Below are 14,304 nucleotides of genomic sequence, written 5' to 3'. Positions count from 1 at the left end.
ACCCCCAAGTCTGTGAATCTTGCCCACAGGAGTTACTTAGCTCTCTGGAGGCGGGCCTTGACTTTATGTCACAGTTCAGAGCCGGAGACTGAGGACCCCATGCTCTCTTATTGGAGTGGCTGTCGCTCTCTCTTTTTCGCTCTCCTGGGTGGCTTCACTAGTGTGTTTGGTTGTATGGGGGGTATGTCTGTGGGGTGTTTGAGGCATGATTGTTGTGACTTGAGGCCGAGTGCTTGGAGTTTGTGTGTGTTTGCTTGGGGGGTAATCTGCTCCTTAAAAATGTCAATTGTGTAGGGCGTCCAGCCGAAGGATTTCTGTAATATGCCTCATCTGGTGTCATGTTTTTTTCACTTGTTGCTCTCTCTGGTTGTTATTCTTATCTCTGCTTTCTCCACTTCTGGTTGTATTTCCCTTTGCAATTGCTAATAAAGATATTTCAAAAAAAACCCAAAAAACAAACAAACCAGTAACTGTTAACGCTGTGAAGGGGGTTGGGAGGGGAATCCCCCCACTAAACTTACAAGTGTTCACGCTCCCATTGGGGGGGGAACCCCCCCCCCACACTATACTGAAAACTGTTGAATACCCACAAAACTTAGCAAAATGGCAGTTTTCAGTGTAGTGGGGGTGCCCCCACACCCCCCCCATGGGAGCGTGAACACTTGTAAGTTTAATGGGGGGTTCCCCCCACACACCCCCTCAGAGCACTAACCCTTACTGTTTTAATATGGCGTGCTTATATCCTGTGCGCGATTGTCAGCGCGTTTTTGTCCGGCTAGGGAATGACGGGTCGCCGTGACACTTTGGTATCAACATCGGCTAAAAGATCACTAACTCGATGCTACACTCCAGGAGACCAGGCTCACATGTAAGAACGCTGTCAGTAGAAAGGAAAGGTCCTCGCCTGGTAGGCACGGGGATATGACACTGCAAAGCAAAGAAGCCTGGCAGCAATCGTCTTGGCCTTCAATTACACATGATTTCCTTCCCAATTCGGACTGCGTCCATATTCATGAAGGCAGCTGAACTCTTTACTGTCTGCCCTCCCACTCTTTCAGACGGATATATGCACATTCATTTTTTTCACATACACGTTGCCTTCTCAAGAGGCAGAAACAAAAAAAACAAGGTATTCGTTACATGTCAACACAGAACAAAGCTCACACGTACCTTTGCAAGCGGTACACCAGGTCTTGTGGATAAGAAGCATGAGAGGCAATCCGCTAAAACAGTTTTAAAAGGAGATCATCAGCATTACTTAATACATCACAGCACAGAACTTTATATTATATCAACGGCATTATTACCCATTCACTCTGAAGTGTATGAAACAAGCTCTACAGTCACGCTATAGTACACTTCTCCCTCCGTATTCGCGGTTTCAGCATTCACGGTTTCGATTATTCACGGTTTTAAGCTTGCTGGCTCCTCCCCCAAAATTACATCGGCTTACCTAAAGAAATCGCCGATTCCAAGCGTTTACAGAGAAAATCGCCGATTCCCAGCACTTTCTTCACCGTGTTTTGCCTCTCCTTCAGGAACAGGTCAGGTCTCCCACCATGTTATTCGCGGTTTCACCATATTCATAATGGTTTTTAATAGAAAACAGCGAATAACATATGAAAAAGTTATTTGCGGTTTTTCTGTATTTGCGGGGCTGGGCGCAGAGCCTGACGGGGCAAGACACTTGAATATTAAGCCGCCCGACTTATATTCAAGTCAACCATTTTTCCTCCTTTTGGGAGAAAAAGGGGGGTCTCGACTTATATTTGGATTGACTTATATTCGAGTATATACAGTATGTTTTCCCACAATGCAGTTTTCCTTAGGCATTCACATTTACATAAACATGGCACACTAGATGTGGTACATAGACGAAACCACGTGGACAATCGCACGCAGGACGTCTACATGCTGGATTTAAACAGTATTTTAAAGCGCTCTGAGGGGGATCAGGGGGGGAACCCCCCACACTTTACTTAGAACTGTTTGCGCTCCCGTTGTGGGGGTGTTGGGGGGAACACCCCATTATAGAGAAAACAGCCATTTTCCCTGTTTTTTAGGGAAAAAGTACAGTTTCCTCTGTAATGGGGGGGTTCCCCCTCAACAGGAGCGCCAACAGTTCTAAGGAAAGTGGGGGAATCCCCCCACACCCCTCGGAGCATTTTAAAACACTGTTTAAATCCAGCATGCAGACGTCCTGCGCGCGATTGTCAGCGCTCCATTGTCTGCACGATTTTGACCCGTCACCGAAGATGTAGTGTGTGATAGAGGGGCATCCCGTCACCAGAAACCACAAATTTAAAGAAGAAGGCCTCAGTGAAAATTGTCACATGCTACACCCCAGCGTAGACCAGTAGGTGGCGCTAGCAGTGACTGATTCCGATCTAGGCATGCCTCCCCTAGGAAAAGGGAATCCTTCAGGTAGTCTTCAATTATGTACCAAAATAAACAAAAAGATTTCAGTTGCAAACTTTAGTTCTGTAGTTTTTACTATAGCCCCCCCCCCCCCCCAGTATGGGCACAGATCAAAAGTAAATCAAACCCACACTCGGCAGAGAAAAGAAGAAAGAAAAAGTGTAGTTACTTACCTGTAACGTAGGCTACCAGGATGGTCTTGGGGCTCAGGGATCTCACGTATGAAGAAAGGCTAAAAAAACTGCGGATGTACTCACTGGAGGAGCGAAGAGAGAGGGGGGACATGATTGAGACCTTTAAGTATATCACGGGGCATATAGAGGTGAAAGATGATATCTTCAGTCTTACAGGGCCCTCGGTAACCAGAGGACACTCGCTGAAAATCAGGGGAGGGAAATTTCAAGGTGATGCTAGGAAGTACTTCTTCACTGAAAGGGTGGTCGATCATTGGAACGAGCTGCCTCAGCAGGTGATTGAGGCCAACAGCGTGTCAGATTTTAAGAGAAAATGGGATATTCAAGTGGGATCTATAGGGGAGTAAAAGTCAGGGAGTGGGTCATTGGTATGGGCAGACTCGATGGGCTATGGCCCTTTTCTGCCATCAATTTCTATGTTTCTATGTTTCCGTGGACAGCAGGATTTGACTCATCCTGCTTGTCCTAGGAGAAACAAAACACTCTTCCCCTGTTCATTCACAGCAAGCTTAAATTCACCCCTGAGCTAAAGTCCAAGTTTTCTTTACCAAGGTAAATTGTAATTTTTTTTAAAATTATTTATTTATTAATTTTTGAAACAAACACCAAGTATACACTTGTACAGAAAGTAAGTTAACAATTACACATTTCAATGAAGTTTTAAAGCTTAATGCTCATAACAAATAAGAAAATAAAGTAACTTTAGCTAATAATGCTCAAGTCCTCATTAGGATCCAAGATAATGAAGTTTAGCGAGATTCAAGAAAATAGTTAAACATATATTTAAGGCACGATATAGGCTATAGAACTGAGTTCAGAGTCTCATATTATAAACCAATGGGGCTCAAGATTTATCAGTTCCCAGGCGGGATAACGACAAAAATGCTGTGGACTAGGCTCGAAGAAAACATTTAACACTACAGTAACACACTGTGCACTTGCAGGTACCCAAAGATGTAACCCCAGGCTTCATCACAAGAAACTCACGACGGCGCCTCTGCGTCTCTCGTGAGAGATTAGGGAACATTTGTACTTTAAAGCCAATAAACTCTTTCTGCTGATTTTTCAAGAAAAGCTTCATCAACCAACTTTGTCGATCGAAAGAGCTAAAGATATGTCACGGGTGGAAGAAGATATATTTTTTCTCAGGGGGCTCACAGTAACGAGAGGGCATCCGCTGAAACTCAGGGGTGAGAAATTTCATGGGGACACCAGAAAATATTTATTCACCGAAAGAGTGACTGATCGCTGGAATGATCTTCCACTGCAGGTGGTTGAGGCCAGCAGCGTGCTAGATTTTACTGAGCGCAGGCACCATAATCTTATCAATCATCAATCTAATATAATAAAGCCCTAAGCGCGCATGCGCACTCCCACCTGCATGCTCCTATTTTCCGTGCACTGTAGGGCACCACAGGTAGGAATGCGCATGCGCGAGAATCCCCCCGAGGGTATATCGGCAGCAGCGGCTATCAACTGCTGCGGAGTATTAATTGGAAAATTGGGGAGGGGGAAGCAATGGTAAAGGACAGATGGAGACGGAGGAGGCAGGTAATAGGACAGACAACTATTGAGGAGGGAAAAAAAAGGAAGTGGAGCACAGGGAGCAGGGAGAGAGACAGAAAGACAGACAGCGGGAGGGAGACAGACAGAAAAAAAAGGAAGAAAGACACAGGGGCATGAAGAGAGACAGAAAGACAGACAGACAAAGAGGGACAGGGAGAGAAACAGACAGACAGACAGCGGGAGGGAAAGAGAAAGAAAGGAAGAAAGAGACAGGGGCAGGGAGAGAGACAGAAAGACAGACAGACATATATTCTAGCACCCGTTAATGTAACAGGCTTAAAAACTAGTAAATAGATAAACCAGTATACCAAAACAGAAACGCTCGATATCCTACTGTCTGGAAATACCAGCATAGCAGTTTACAAATACACATTATATAATAGATCCAGCAACGGGGTTATTGCTGCATTCTGCAATGTCTGTCTTTCTCTGGTTATTTATCTATTTATGTATTTTAGTTGGGATGATCTTAAATTAATTCTGCACTAAATGAATGCCATATTAGGATCCTGCAAGAGAGATCCGTTAGGGACGTGGAGTCCTGGGTCACAGCCAGACAGCAGTTGTGTACAGTTGGAAACTAGACAGGCCAGCTGCAGAGAGTGGATGAGTGCCAGTGGGAGCAGTTCACGCAGGTGAAATTGTTTATTGCATAAATCTTTTACTGTTGGAGGCTTCGTTTGTTTGTGTTATTCTGATAATACCAGGGTCAACTAGGAAGGAAGTATATCCGTTTTGTTTTTAAGAACAGGTTCAAAAAGGGGTCGCAACTCCTTTCATATGCAGAAAGGCTAAAAAGGATAGGGCTGTTCAGCTTGGAAGAGACCCACACAAAAGACAGTGGGAACGGACAACGAACACTCCACTGAAGATCACCGATGTAAGAAAATCTTGTTTATTTCAATAAAGGACACATTCATAAGCTGTGGACCATAAGAATTGCCGCTGCTGGGTCAGACCGGTGGTCCATCATGCCCAGCAGTCCGCTCACGCGGTGGCCCTCTGGTCAAAGACCAGCGCCCTAACTGAGACTAGCCCTACCTCTGTTCGTTCTGGTTCATCAGGAACTTGTCTAACTTTGTCTTGAATCCCTGGAGGGTGTTTTCCCCTATGACAAGACTCCGGAAGAGTGTTCCAGTTTTCTACCACTCTCTGGGTGAAGAACTTCCTTATGTTTGTACGGACTCTATCCCCTTTCAATTTTAGAGAGTGCGCTCTCGTTCTCCCTACCTTGGAGAGGGTGAACAACCTGTCTTTATCTACTAAGTCTATTCCCTTCAGTATCTTGAATGTTTCTATCATGTCCCCTCTGAGTCTCCTCTTTTCAAGGGAGAAGAGGCCCAGTTTCTCTAATCTCTCGTTGTACGGCAATTCCTCCAGCCCCTAAAGCATTTTACTCGCTCTTCTCTGGACCCTTTTGAGTAGAACCATGTCCTTCTTCATGTATGGCAACCAGTCCTGGACGCAATACTCCAGGTGAGGGCGCACCATGCCCTGGTACAGCGGAATGATAACCTTCTTTAATTGTACATATTCGGACCATCTATTCTCCAAGTTATCATTAATGAATCCTTCTTCAGAGTTTTCAAAAGGTGAACACTTGTAGGAGATCCTGTAGATGGTCATCCAGAAAGGCATTCCAACCGCAGGATAATGTTCTCACCTTTTCGGATGACCATCTACAGGATCTCCTACAGAAGTGTCCACCTTTTGAAAACCGGCAGCTTATGCTTCCTCTTATACGTGCAAGGACGACACAGTGAGAATAAACGGACAGATCTGGAGAAAGAAACGAGCGGGTTTTCTTCCCTATGGGTGGGTGAAGTACCTGGCAGCTGCTTCCTGCTTCCCATCTTCCAATGTCCTCCAGTGAATATGATCTCCAAACCCTGGGGCAGAAATAAAAATGGCATGTTTGCTGTAATCACGGAGATGCAGCTCAAACACACTAAGGGCCTCTTCTATTAAACTGCGCTAGCGGTTTTCTAGCGTGGGGGTTCCTATGAGCGTCGGGAGCAGCACGGCTCTCTGTGCTAAAAACTGCTGGCGCACTTTAATAGAAGAGGGGTAAGGCCAAAGGAGAGAACATTTAGAACAGGGGTGTCAAAGTCCCTCCTCGAGGGCCGCAATCCAGTCGGGTTTTCAGGATTCCCTCAATGAATATACATGAGATCTATTAGCATACAATGAAAGCAGTGCAAGCAAATAGATCTTATGTATATTCATTGGAGAAATCCTGAAAACCCAGCTGGATTGTGGCCCTCGTGGAGGGACTTTGACACCCCTGATTTAGAAAAATATTATGTTGCTGGTAAACAAACAGAGTGTGTCAAAGTGCCTTCAGGCTGTCAGCGAGGGGGGGGGGGGTTAAGTATTTTTTTCTCTAGGTCCAATTGCCAACTGAACACTGCACTCCAGGATATCAACTGCCAAACAGCCAGCTACAGATATTTGCTTTCTTCTAAAATCTCTCACTATTGCGGGAAAGAACTCACCTTCCTGAAGGAGGAAGAGTATCTTAATTACAAATTAAATAGGTGGGGGCAGTACAAAATTGGTGTATTAGTTGTTTCCATGTACTTGGCGTTTTGGTTGCCTGTTTTAACTGTATTTTCTGTGAATGTTCTGTAATCCAGCTGAGAGTAGGGGTTTGATCCTAGAGTTGCTGTAATTTACCTTTTAAAAAAAAAAAAAAGTCTTTCTTGTCTAGAAGAATTAACCCCCTCCTTTTCAAAGCCGTGCTAGCATTTTTAGTGCCGCCGACCGCCGACGCTCTTAGGAATTCTATGAGCGTTTGGAGTTCTTACCACCGCAGCCAGCGCTAAAAATGCTAGCGCGGCTTTGTATTTATTTATTTTAAAAATTTCTATACCGTTTAAAACTAAATGGTTTACATCATTTACATCTATATCTACATAGCACAACCTCAAGAATATAGGATAACAAGTCCAAGTGTTACTCTTAAGGGAGAAAAGACCTCAGTGTCTAATAGGGAAAATCAAAGCAACCCATATAGACAGGCTAGTTGCAAATATCACTTGCAGCCAGCAGACACATCCTCGGTCAAAAACTCCCAAAAAGTTGAGGACACAATTGTACAGTGAATTTCAACAGTCTTAATTCCAAGTCTCAAAAAGTTTTCAAAAAAACACTTATCTGAAAATTGTTGTCTTCTAAATCAAACTGCAAACACAAGAACTTGATCCTGGAGCTTGGAAGCAGGAGAAAATCACTCCATAGGAGACAAACTCAGAGCATAGCAGCTACTAAATATCACCACTAGCATAATCCAACAGGGTTCCCTGTTTCGCTGGTGCGCTTCTTCAGGGATTTGCTGGAAAAAAAACACAAAAACAGAGCTTAAAAAAAAACTCTAAAAGGACAGGAAAACATATATTCCACTGCAGCTCAACTCACAGCATCGATTCACCCGCTTCAATTTCTGTCAAGAAAATGGCCCCCCCGGCATTCTAACTGATATAGGACTCCTCCTGGCACCACACCCACATGATGACATCAGCATCATGCATATTCACTCCAAAACAAAAGTCAGAGTGAAAAAATTCAAAACAAAAGCATTAGAAAAAGGATTTCCATTCCACACTCCAATTCAAACCAATGGGAGTACAGGATTGAAGAACAAATATCCAGCGTTGTTCTCTCTTAAGTAACAGTTGTTTAAAATCCCCACCTCGAATGGAAGGAAACACACACTCCAAAACCCAGCAGCGTAATTCTTCAAATGAATGATTGTAATCCATGCAATGTTGCACCATCGGAGCTTCAGTGCGTTCTCTCAAAAGACATGACCGGTGCTCTATGAGCCGAGTCTTAAAGGCTCTCGAGGTCTGTCCCACATATAATTTATTACATGGACATCTAATGATATATACAATGCCACTGCTAGTACAGTTAGTGGAATAGTATAGTTGATAACATTTCAAATCTGCTGGATTGGTGAAAGATGAACTCTCTTCCATAACACTGCATACGGAGCAATGACCACACTTAGTATGTCCTCTTACCGTATTCATATTCCTCTGTGCACTTACAGCTTCTATAGCTACCCTGCTTGTGGGACACAATTCATCTTGAATAGATTTATTGCGTGCAAAAGAAAACATCATAGTGCACTCCCGAAAACAAGGATGCACTGATAGACATTTCCAATATTTCTTCAAACTATGGCCATAGATGCTAGCCTGCTGAGAATAAGGCAACACACATGTGATTCTTTGATCTTCATCTCTAGATTTAGAATATTCCAAAAGACGTTCTCTGGGATTATAGAGTGCTCTTCTATAAGCATTGTTGACACATTGTTCAGGATACCCTCTACTGTGCAATTTCTGTTTCAATCTAACTGACTGTAACTTATATTCCTCCTTAGTGGAACAGATCCAACGATATCTTAAAAATTGAGAACAAGGCAAGCTCTCCTTCAAATGCTGAGGATGAGAGCTTGAAAAATGCAAAAAGGTGTTACGATCAGTCGGTTTACAGTAGACAGTAGTAAAAAAAGTCAGATCTCTGATCTCAATCTGAACATCCAAAAAGCACAGTTACTTACCGTAACAGGAGTTATCCAGGGACAGCAGGCATATATTCTCACATGTGGGTGACGTCATCTACGGAGCCCCAGCGCGGACAGCTTTTCAAGCAAACTTGATTGAAGTTTCAAGTTTGCACACTGCACCACGCATGTGCTAGCCTTCTTGCCCACTAGAGGGCGCATCCCCACCTCGTGGTCCTCAGTTCCATATCAAGCAAAGAAGCCATCCCTGGGGAGGTGGGCGGGTTGTGAAAATATATGCCTGCTGTCCCTGGATAACACCTGTTACGGTAAGTAACTGTGCTTTATCCCAGGACAAGCAGGCATGATATTCTCACATGTGGGTGACCTCCAAGCCAACCAAAAAAAGGGTAGGTGGGAGGATGGCAATTTAGGAAAACAGGTTACGTAACACCGACTGGCCAAACCGGCCGTCGCTTCTGGACAAAGTGTCCAGACAGTAGTGAGAGGTGAACGTATGAACCGAAGACCAAGTGGCAGCTTTACATATGTCCTCCATAGGCGTGGATCGGAGGAAAGCAACCGAAGCTGCCATCGCTCGGACCTTATGCCCCGTGACTCGACCCGAGAGCGGGAGACCAGCCTGAGCGTAGCAAAAGGAAATACAAGCAGCTAACCAGTTGGACAAGGTGCGCTTGGAAACAGGATGTCCTACCCGATTAGGATCAAAGGACAAAAACAATTGAGGAACCTTCCGATGAGACTTAGTACGTTGGAGATAAAAGGCCAACGCCCTCTTACAGTCAAGCGTGTGAAGCGCCGCCTCACCAAGATGAGAGTGGGGCTTCGGGAAAAATACCGGAAGAACAATGGACTGATTGAGGTGGAAATCAGACACAACCTTAGGCAAAAATTTAGGATGGGTGCGAAGAACCACCTTGTCATGATGAAACACAGTGAAAGGAGGATCCGCAACCAAAGACTGCAGCTCGCTAATCCGACGAGCGGACGTGAGCGCAATCAAAAAGACTACTTTCCAAGTTAGAAACTTAAGATGAGATTTGTCGATAGGCTCAAAAGGCGGCTTCATCAGTTGAGCTAAGACCACATTAAGATCCCAACTCACAGGAGGAGGTTTCAGAGGAGGATGCAATTTTCTTGAGATCACATGTGCAAGTAAATTTAATAGATTGAGTATAACTATTCAAATCATCTACAGCAAGCAAAAGATCCTCCATGGATCCTTCCCAGAGGGCAAAGATATCATCTATATATCTGCACCATAGTTTCATCCTTGAAAACCAACTTGCTGGATAAACATATGTATCTTCAAAGTGTGCCATGAACAAGTTGGCTAGTGCCGGAGCACATGATGCCCCCATTGCAGTCCCACTACACTGCTGATAGAACCGATTTTGAAACATAAAAAAATTTTTCTTTAGGGAAATAGATAGAAGTTGAATAATAAACTCAGAAGGCACCAAGTGTGGACGTTGGCGAGATTCCAGTCTAGTACTCAGAACTGACAATGCTTCTTCTTGTGGTATGTTAGTGTATAATGACTGTACATCAAGAGTAACTAAAACTGTAGAACTAGTAGGATGATGTTGCTGCAAGATCTTCAAAAAAATGAGTAGTATCCTGTACAAATGATGTGATTGAGGGAACTAATGGGTTCAAAAATAGGTCCACATACTGATTTACTCTTTCCAGAAGAGATCCTTTGGCTGACACAATTGGTCTCCCAGGGGGACAGGAAAGGTTCTTGTGAATCTTAGGAAGGGTATATAAAAAAGGTATTCTAGAATACTTAGGTTAAAAACTTAAACTCATTTTGAGTAAGAAAACCTCAATCGGGTGAATCGATGCTGTGAGTTGAGCTGCAGTGGAATATATGTTTTCCTGTCCTTTTAGAGTTTTTTTTAAGCTCTGTTTTTGTGTTTTTTTTCCAGCAAATCCCTGAAGAAGCGCACCAGCGAAACAGGGAACCCTGTTGGATTATGCTAGTGGTGATATTTAGTAGCTGCTATGCTCTGAGTTTGTCTCCTACGGAGTGATTTTCTCCTGCTTCCAAGCTCCAGGATCACGTTCTTGTGTTTGCAATTTGATTGAGAAGACAACAATTTTCAGATAAGTGTTTTTTTGAAAACTTTTTGAGACTTAGAATTAAGACTGTTGAAATTCACTGTGAAATTGTGTCCTCAACTTTTTGGGAGTTTTTGACCGAGGATGTGTCTGCTGGCTGCAAGTGATATTTGCAACTAGCCTGTCTTTATGGGTTGCTTTGATTTTCCCTATTAGACACTGAGGTCTTTTCTCCCTTAAGAGTAACACTTGGACTTGTTATCCTATACTCTTGAGGTTGTGCTATGTGGATATAGATTTATTTAACAACCTCTCTTGGTTCTATTTATATTTTACATCATTTACATACATAATAAAGTAAACAGACAAACAATCCTCAGAAATCTAATACTGTAGCTTTGCATAATATAGATCATGAATAGTTCTTCAACTCTGCCAGAGAGAAAAATTATTGGCTAGAGAAATGCATCTACAAATAACTGCATCTTTTTAAATAATTTTCTAAACATGACCCTTTCCCGACAATTTCGTATCTGACCCACCAGGAGGTTCTATATCTTAACTCCTATAAAGGAGGGGGTTAATTCTTCTAAACAAGAAAGACTTACCTTACTTGCTGCACCTTTTTAACCAAAAATATATTTCCAAGTTTGTAGGGTGACTTTTATAACCTAGGCACTTTCGTTGAAGGGGGGAGGGGGGAGCACTATAGAAATTTCCATTAGGATCAAACAAAGATGTTACAAAATTAGGGCTCCTTTTACAAATGGTACTAGAGGTTTTTAGTGCAGGATGGCGAGGTAAAGGCTCCAAAGCTCATGGAATTCCTTCAGAACATTTACCTCGCCAGCCTGTGCTAAAAACTTCTAACGCCTTTAGTAAAAACCAGCATTAGTCAGATAATGGAGCAGAGGATTAGTTTCAGGGAATCAGAGAACTATAGGAAATGAGAAAATAAGACTCATTTTATAGATTTACATTTCATGATATCAACTCATGCAGTATTAGGACAGGACCATATGTTTAGGAATACACTTGATTCCCTTGGTACTGACTCACCAACCCCACAAAAAGTTCTTTTTTCAACATTTTTCCACATCACAGTAGAAAATGCAATCTCTGAAATACAAGGGTGGTTTGAAAAGTTTAGTTATAACAAAAAAAAAAAAAGCCCGTTAATCAACATAGTCTCTCCATCAACTATACACCGAGGGCTAGATTCTCAAAACTTACCGTGCTTTTAACAATGGCCGCTAAACCGGCTCCAGCATGGCAGTATTTTACAGGCCGATTTTCAAAACGGCTCACTGTGGTCTTTTCCGAGCTTCCTGGCAGACTCAGACTTTGCCATGCAAATGTATTACAATGAGGTCATAAATTTTATAGTGGTAGCAAAATTTGCTCAATATTTAAACGAGCACTCCGGATGATTCTCTATTATCGCCGGATGATTCTCCAAGAATGGCACCAACTTTTGACGGCCAAAAATTACCGGCTGGTCTGGGGTTGCTGGTACTGTGCAAAGCACGCCTCAGACGTGCGTTTACGATTGTGGCTCACCATAAAAAATTTTTAAAGTACACCATTCACATAAATTATAGCAGTTTTGGGGGGGGAAAAAAGACCTAAAAAACACACTTCTCAAGCGCATGTATTGAAGGCATGTCTTATCCGTGCATTGCAAGCCAGCGCTCACACCTTTCCTCCCCTTCCATCCAATAGCGCTGGTACGCCTATGATTGACACAACAATGTAGCTTTACTGGTAGTTCCCCACATGTGCGAACATTTATGCCTTTCTGTGGTCTATTCTCCGCACATGCTGATCGCTATCACCAGCGACTCATCTCATGTAAATTCAGTGACCCTCCTTGAGAATAATTTGCATGCATGCTTTTTCCAAGAATCACTCGTCTTTTTTAAATTGCTACATTTACACCCGCGGCAGCAGCCCATTGGATTTTACCAGCGATATTAGAGAATCTTTCTCGTAGTCCAGCGAGTTTCCAGTTGTTGCTTTTTTTCGTATCGTAGAAAAAAATAGCTTACGAAAAAAAACCTGGAAACTCGCTGGACTATATAGCCCAGCCCTCGATGGAGAGCCTACACCCTCGAGGGCCAGAATCCTACTGGGTTTTCAGGATTTAAGCAACGAATATGCATGAGATCTATTTGCATGCACTGCTTTCAATGCATATTCATTGGGGAAATCCTAAAACCCAGTTGGATTCTGGCCCTCGAGGACCGGAGTTGCCCATGTCTGGCCTACACCATTGAACTTGCTTTTTTTTCCACCAAACTTTTCCAAGCCAGCCTCATACATCACCCACCCATCCTTGGAAAACCGCAGGGCATTAACAGGGTCAGAGTTAATTCCAGGGCTACAATGGAAACAGAACAGCCAAGAATCGAAAGGTAACAGGGGTCTGAGAGTCCGTCCTGGAGGGCCAGAATCCAGTGGGGCTTTCAGGATTTCCCCCAATGACTATGCATGAGATCTATTTGCATGCACTGCTTTCATTGTATGCTACTAGATCTCATGCATAGTCATTGGGGAAATCCTGAAAACCCGACTGGATTCCGGCCCTCCAGGAGGGACTTTGAGATCCCTGACAGAATACAGGGGGGGGGGGAAGGGAGGACCATGAAAATCCCAGGTCCCCCGAGATTTCTGGTCTTCAGCTGCGATGCTGGTGCTCCAGCGCGTGCACCAAGGTATATTCTGCGCACGGTTTGGCTGGAATACCCCCCCCCCCACCCCCATCCAGCGAAGACAAGCGGGGCAATGGCATTTCTCAGCGCCAAATTACTTCCCCTTCCCCCCCCCCCCCCCCCCCGATTTCAACCTTTTCAAACCGCTCGTTCGCATCCTCCTCTGCAGCCCGGGATATTCGACGAATGCAAGCCCAGATCCCGCCAAGTTTAGATTCCAAAAAGGAATTCATTAAAAAAAATTAAAAAAGCAAAGCATCCTCTACCCCTTCCAAGTCCTTCGCCGGCCGAAGCTGCAGAAATGAAGAGGAAAAAGACGAGGGGCTGCGGGTTCATTGTTGAGCTTCAACCGCAAGAACTCAGAGCAGAACCGGCACTAACTCTCTTTTTTTTCTCTCTCTGGGGCTTTTCTTGTTGTGTTTTTTTTAAACGAGGAAGGAAGTGAGGTTTGAACGGATGTGGGAGGCGCCTCGGGAGGCCTTTGGACAGGGCACGAGGGAGGGTGCAATCAGGATTTGTGGTGTTGTCCTCTCCACGTGAATAGGATCTACAGCGCTCTTAACCCTTTCAGGACCAAGGGACATATTTGTCCCTTAACTTTAAAATCCTATAAATTTTGATTGGGATAGTCTACAGTTCTAAATTTGATATGTACGGATTCCATATGATACTGCCTTTATGTAAACAAACTGGTTCCGACATTCATTCATTAGCGTCGTTGCCAGATTGACGAGAAGATTCACTTGCCACACTGTCCATAAGCCAGAAGTGTGATTTTTAAAAAAAAAAATAATGATATTTCACAAAAAAAATCAAT

At 43.7% G+C, this 14,304-nt stretch overlaps 1 protein-coding gene across 1 annotated transcript in view; it reads right to left on the bottom strand.

The window, feature by feature from the left end:
• The window catches only part of TXNDC12 (thioredoxin domain containing 12), a 48,425-nt gene extending 34,479 nt beyond the window's left edge, over positions 1-13,946 (bottom strand). The window contains exons 1-3 of the mRNA XM_033917018.1: positions 13,754-13,946; positions 6,007-6,067; positions 1,171-1,223 (exon numbers count right to left, since the gene is read on the bottom strand). Of these exons, the coding sequence (XP_033772909.1) occupies positions 1,171-1,223; positions 6,007-6,067; positions 13,754-13,823 (184 nt within the window). The 5' untranslated portion in view covers positions 13,824-13,946. The remainder of the gene's footprint in view (positions 1-1,170; positions 1,224-6,006; positions 6,068-13,753) is intronic.
• Between the last annotated feature and the right edge of the window lie 358 nt (positions 13,947-14,304).

The sequence above is a fragment of the Geotrypetes seraphini genome, chromosome 12 (assembly GCF_902459505.1).
Source record: "Geotrypetes seraphini chromosome 12, aGeoSer1.1, whole genome shotgun sequence".
In the NCBI taxonomy this organism is placed as follows: domain Eukaryota; kingdom Metazoa; phylum Chordata; class Amphibia; order Gymnophiona; family Dermophiidae; genus Geotrypetes; species Geotrypetes seraphini.
Note: the sequence above shows the minus strand (reverse complement) of the source record. Positions and strands in the feature narration are given on the sequence as shown.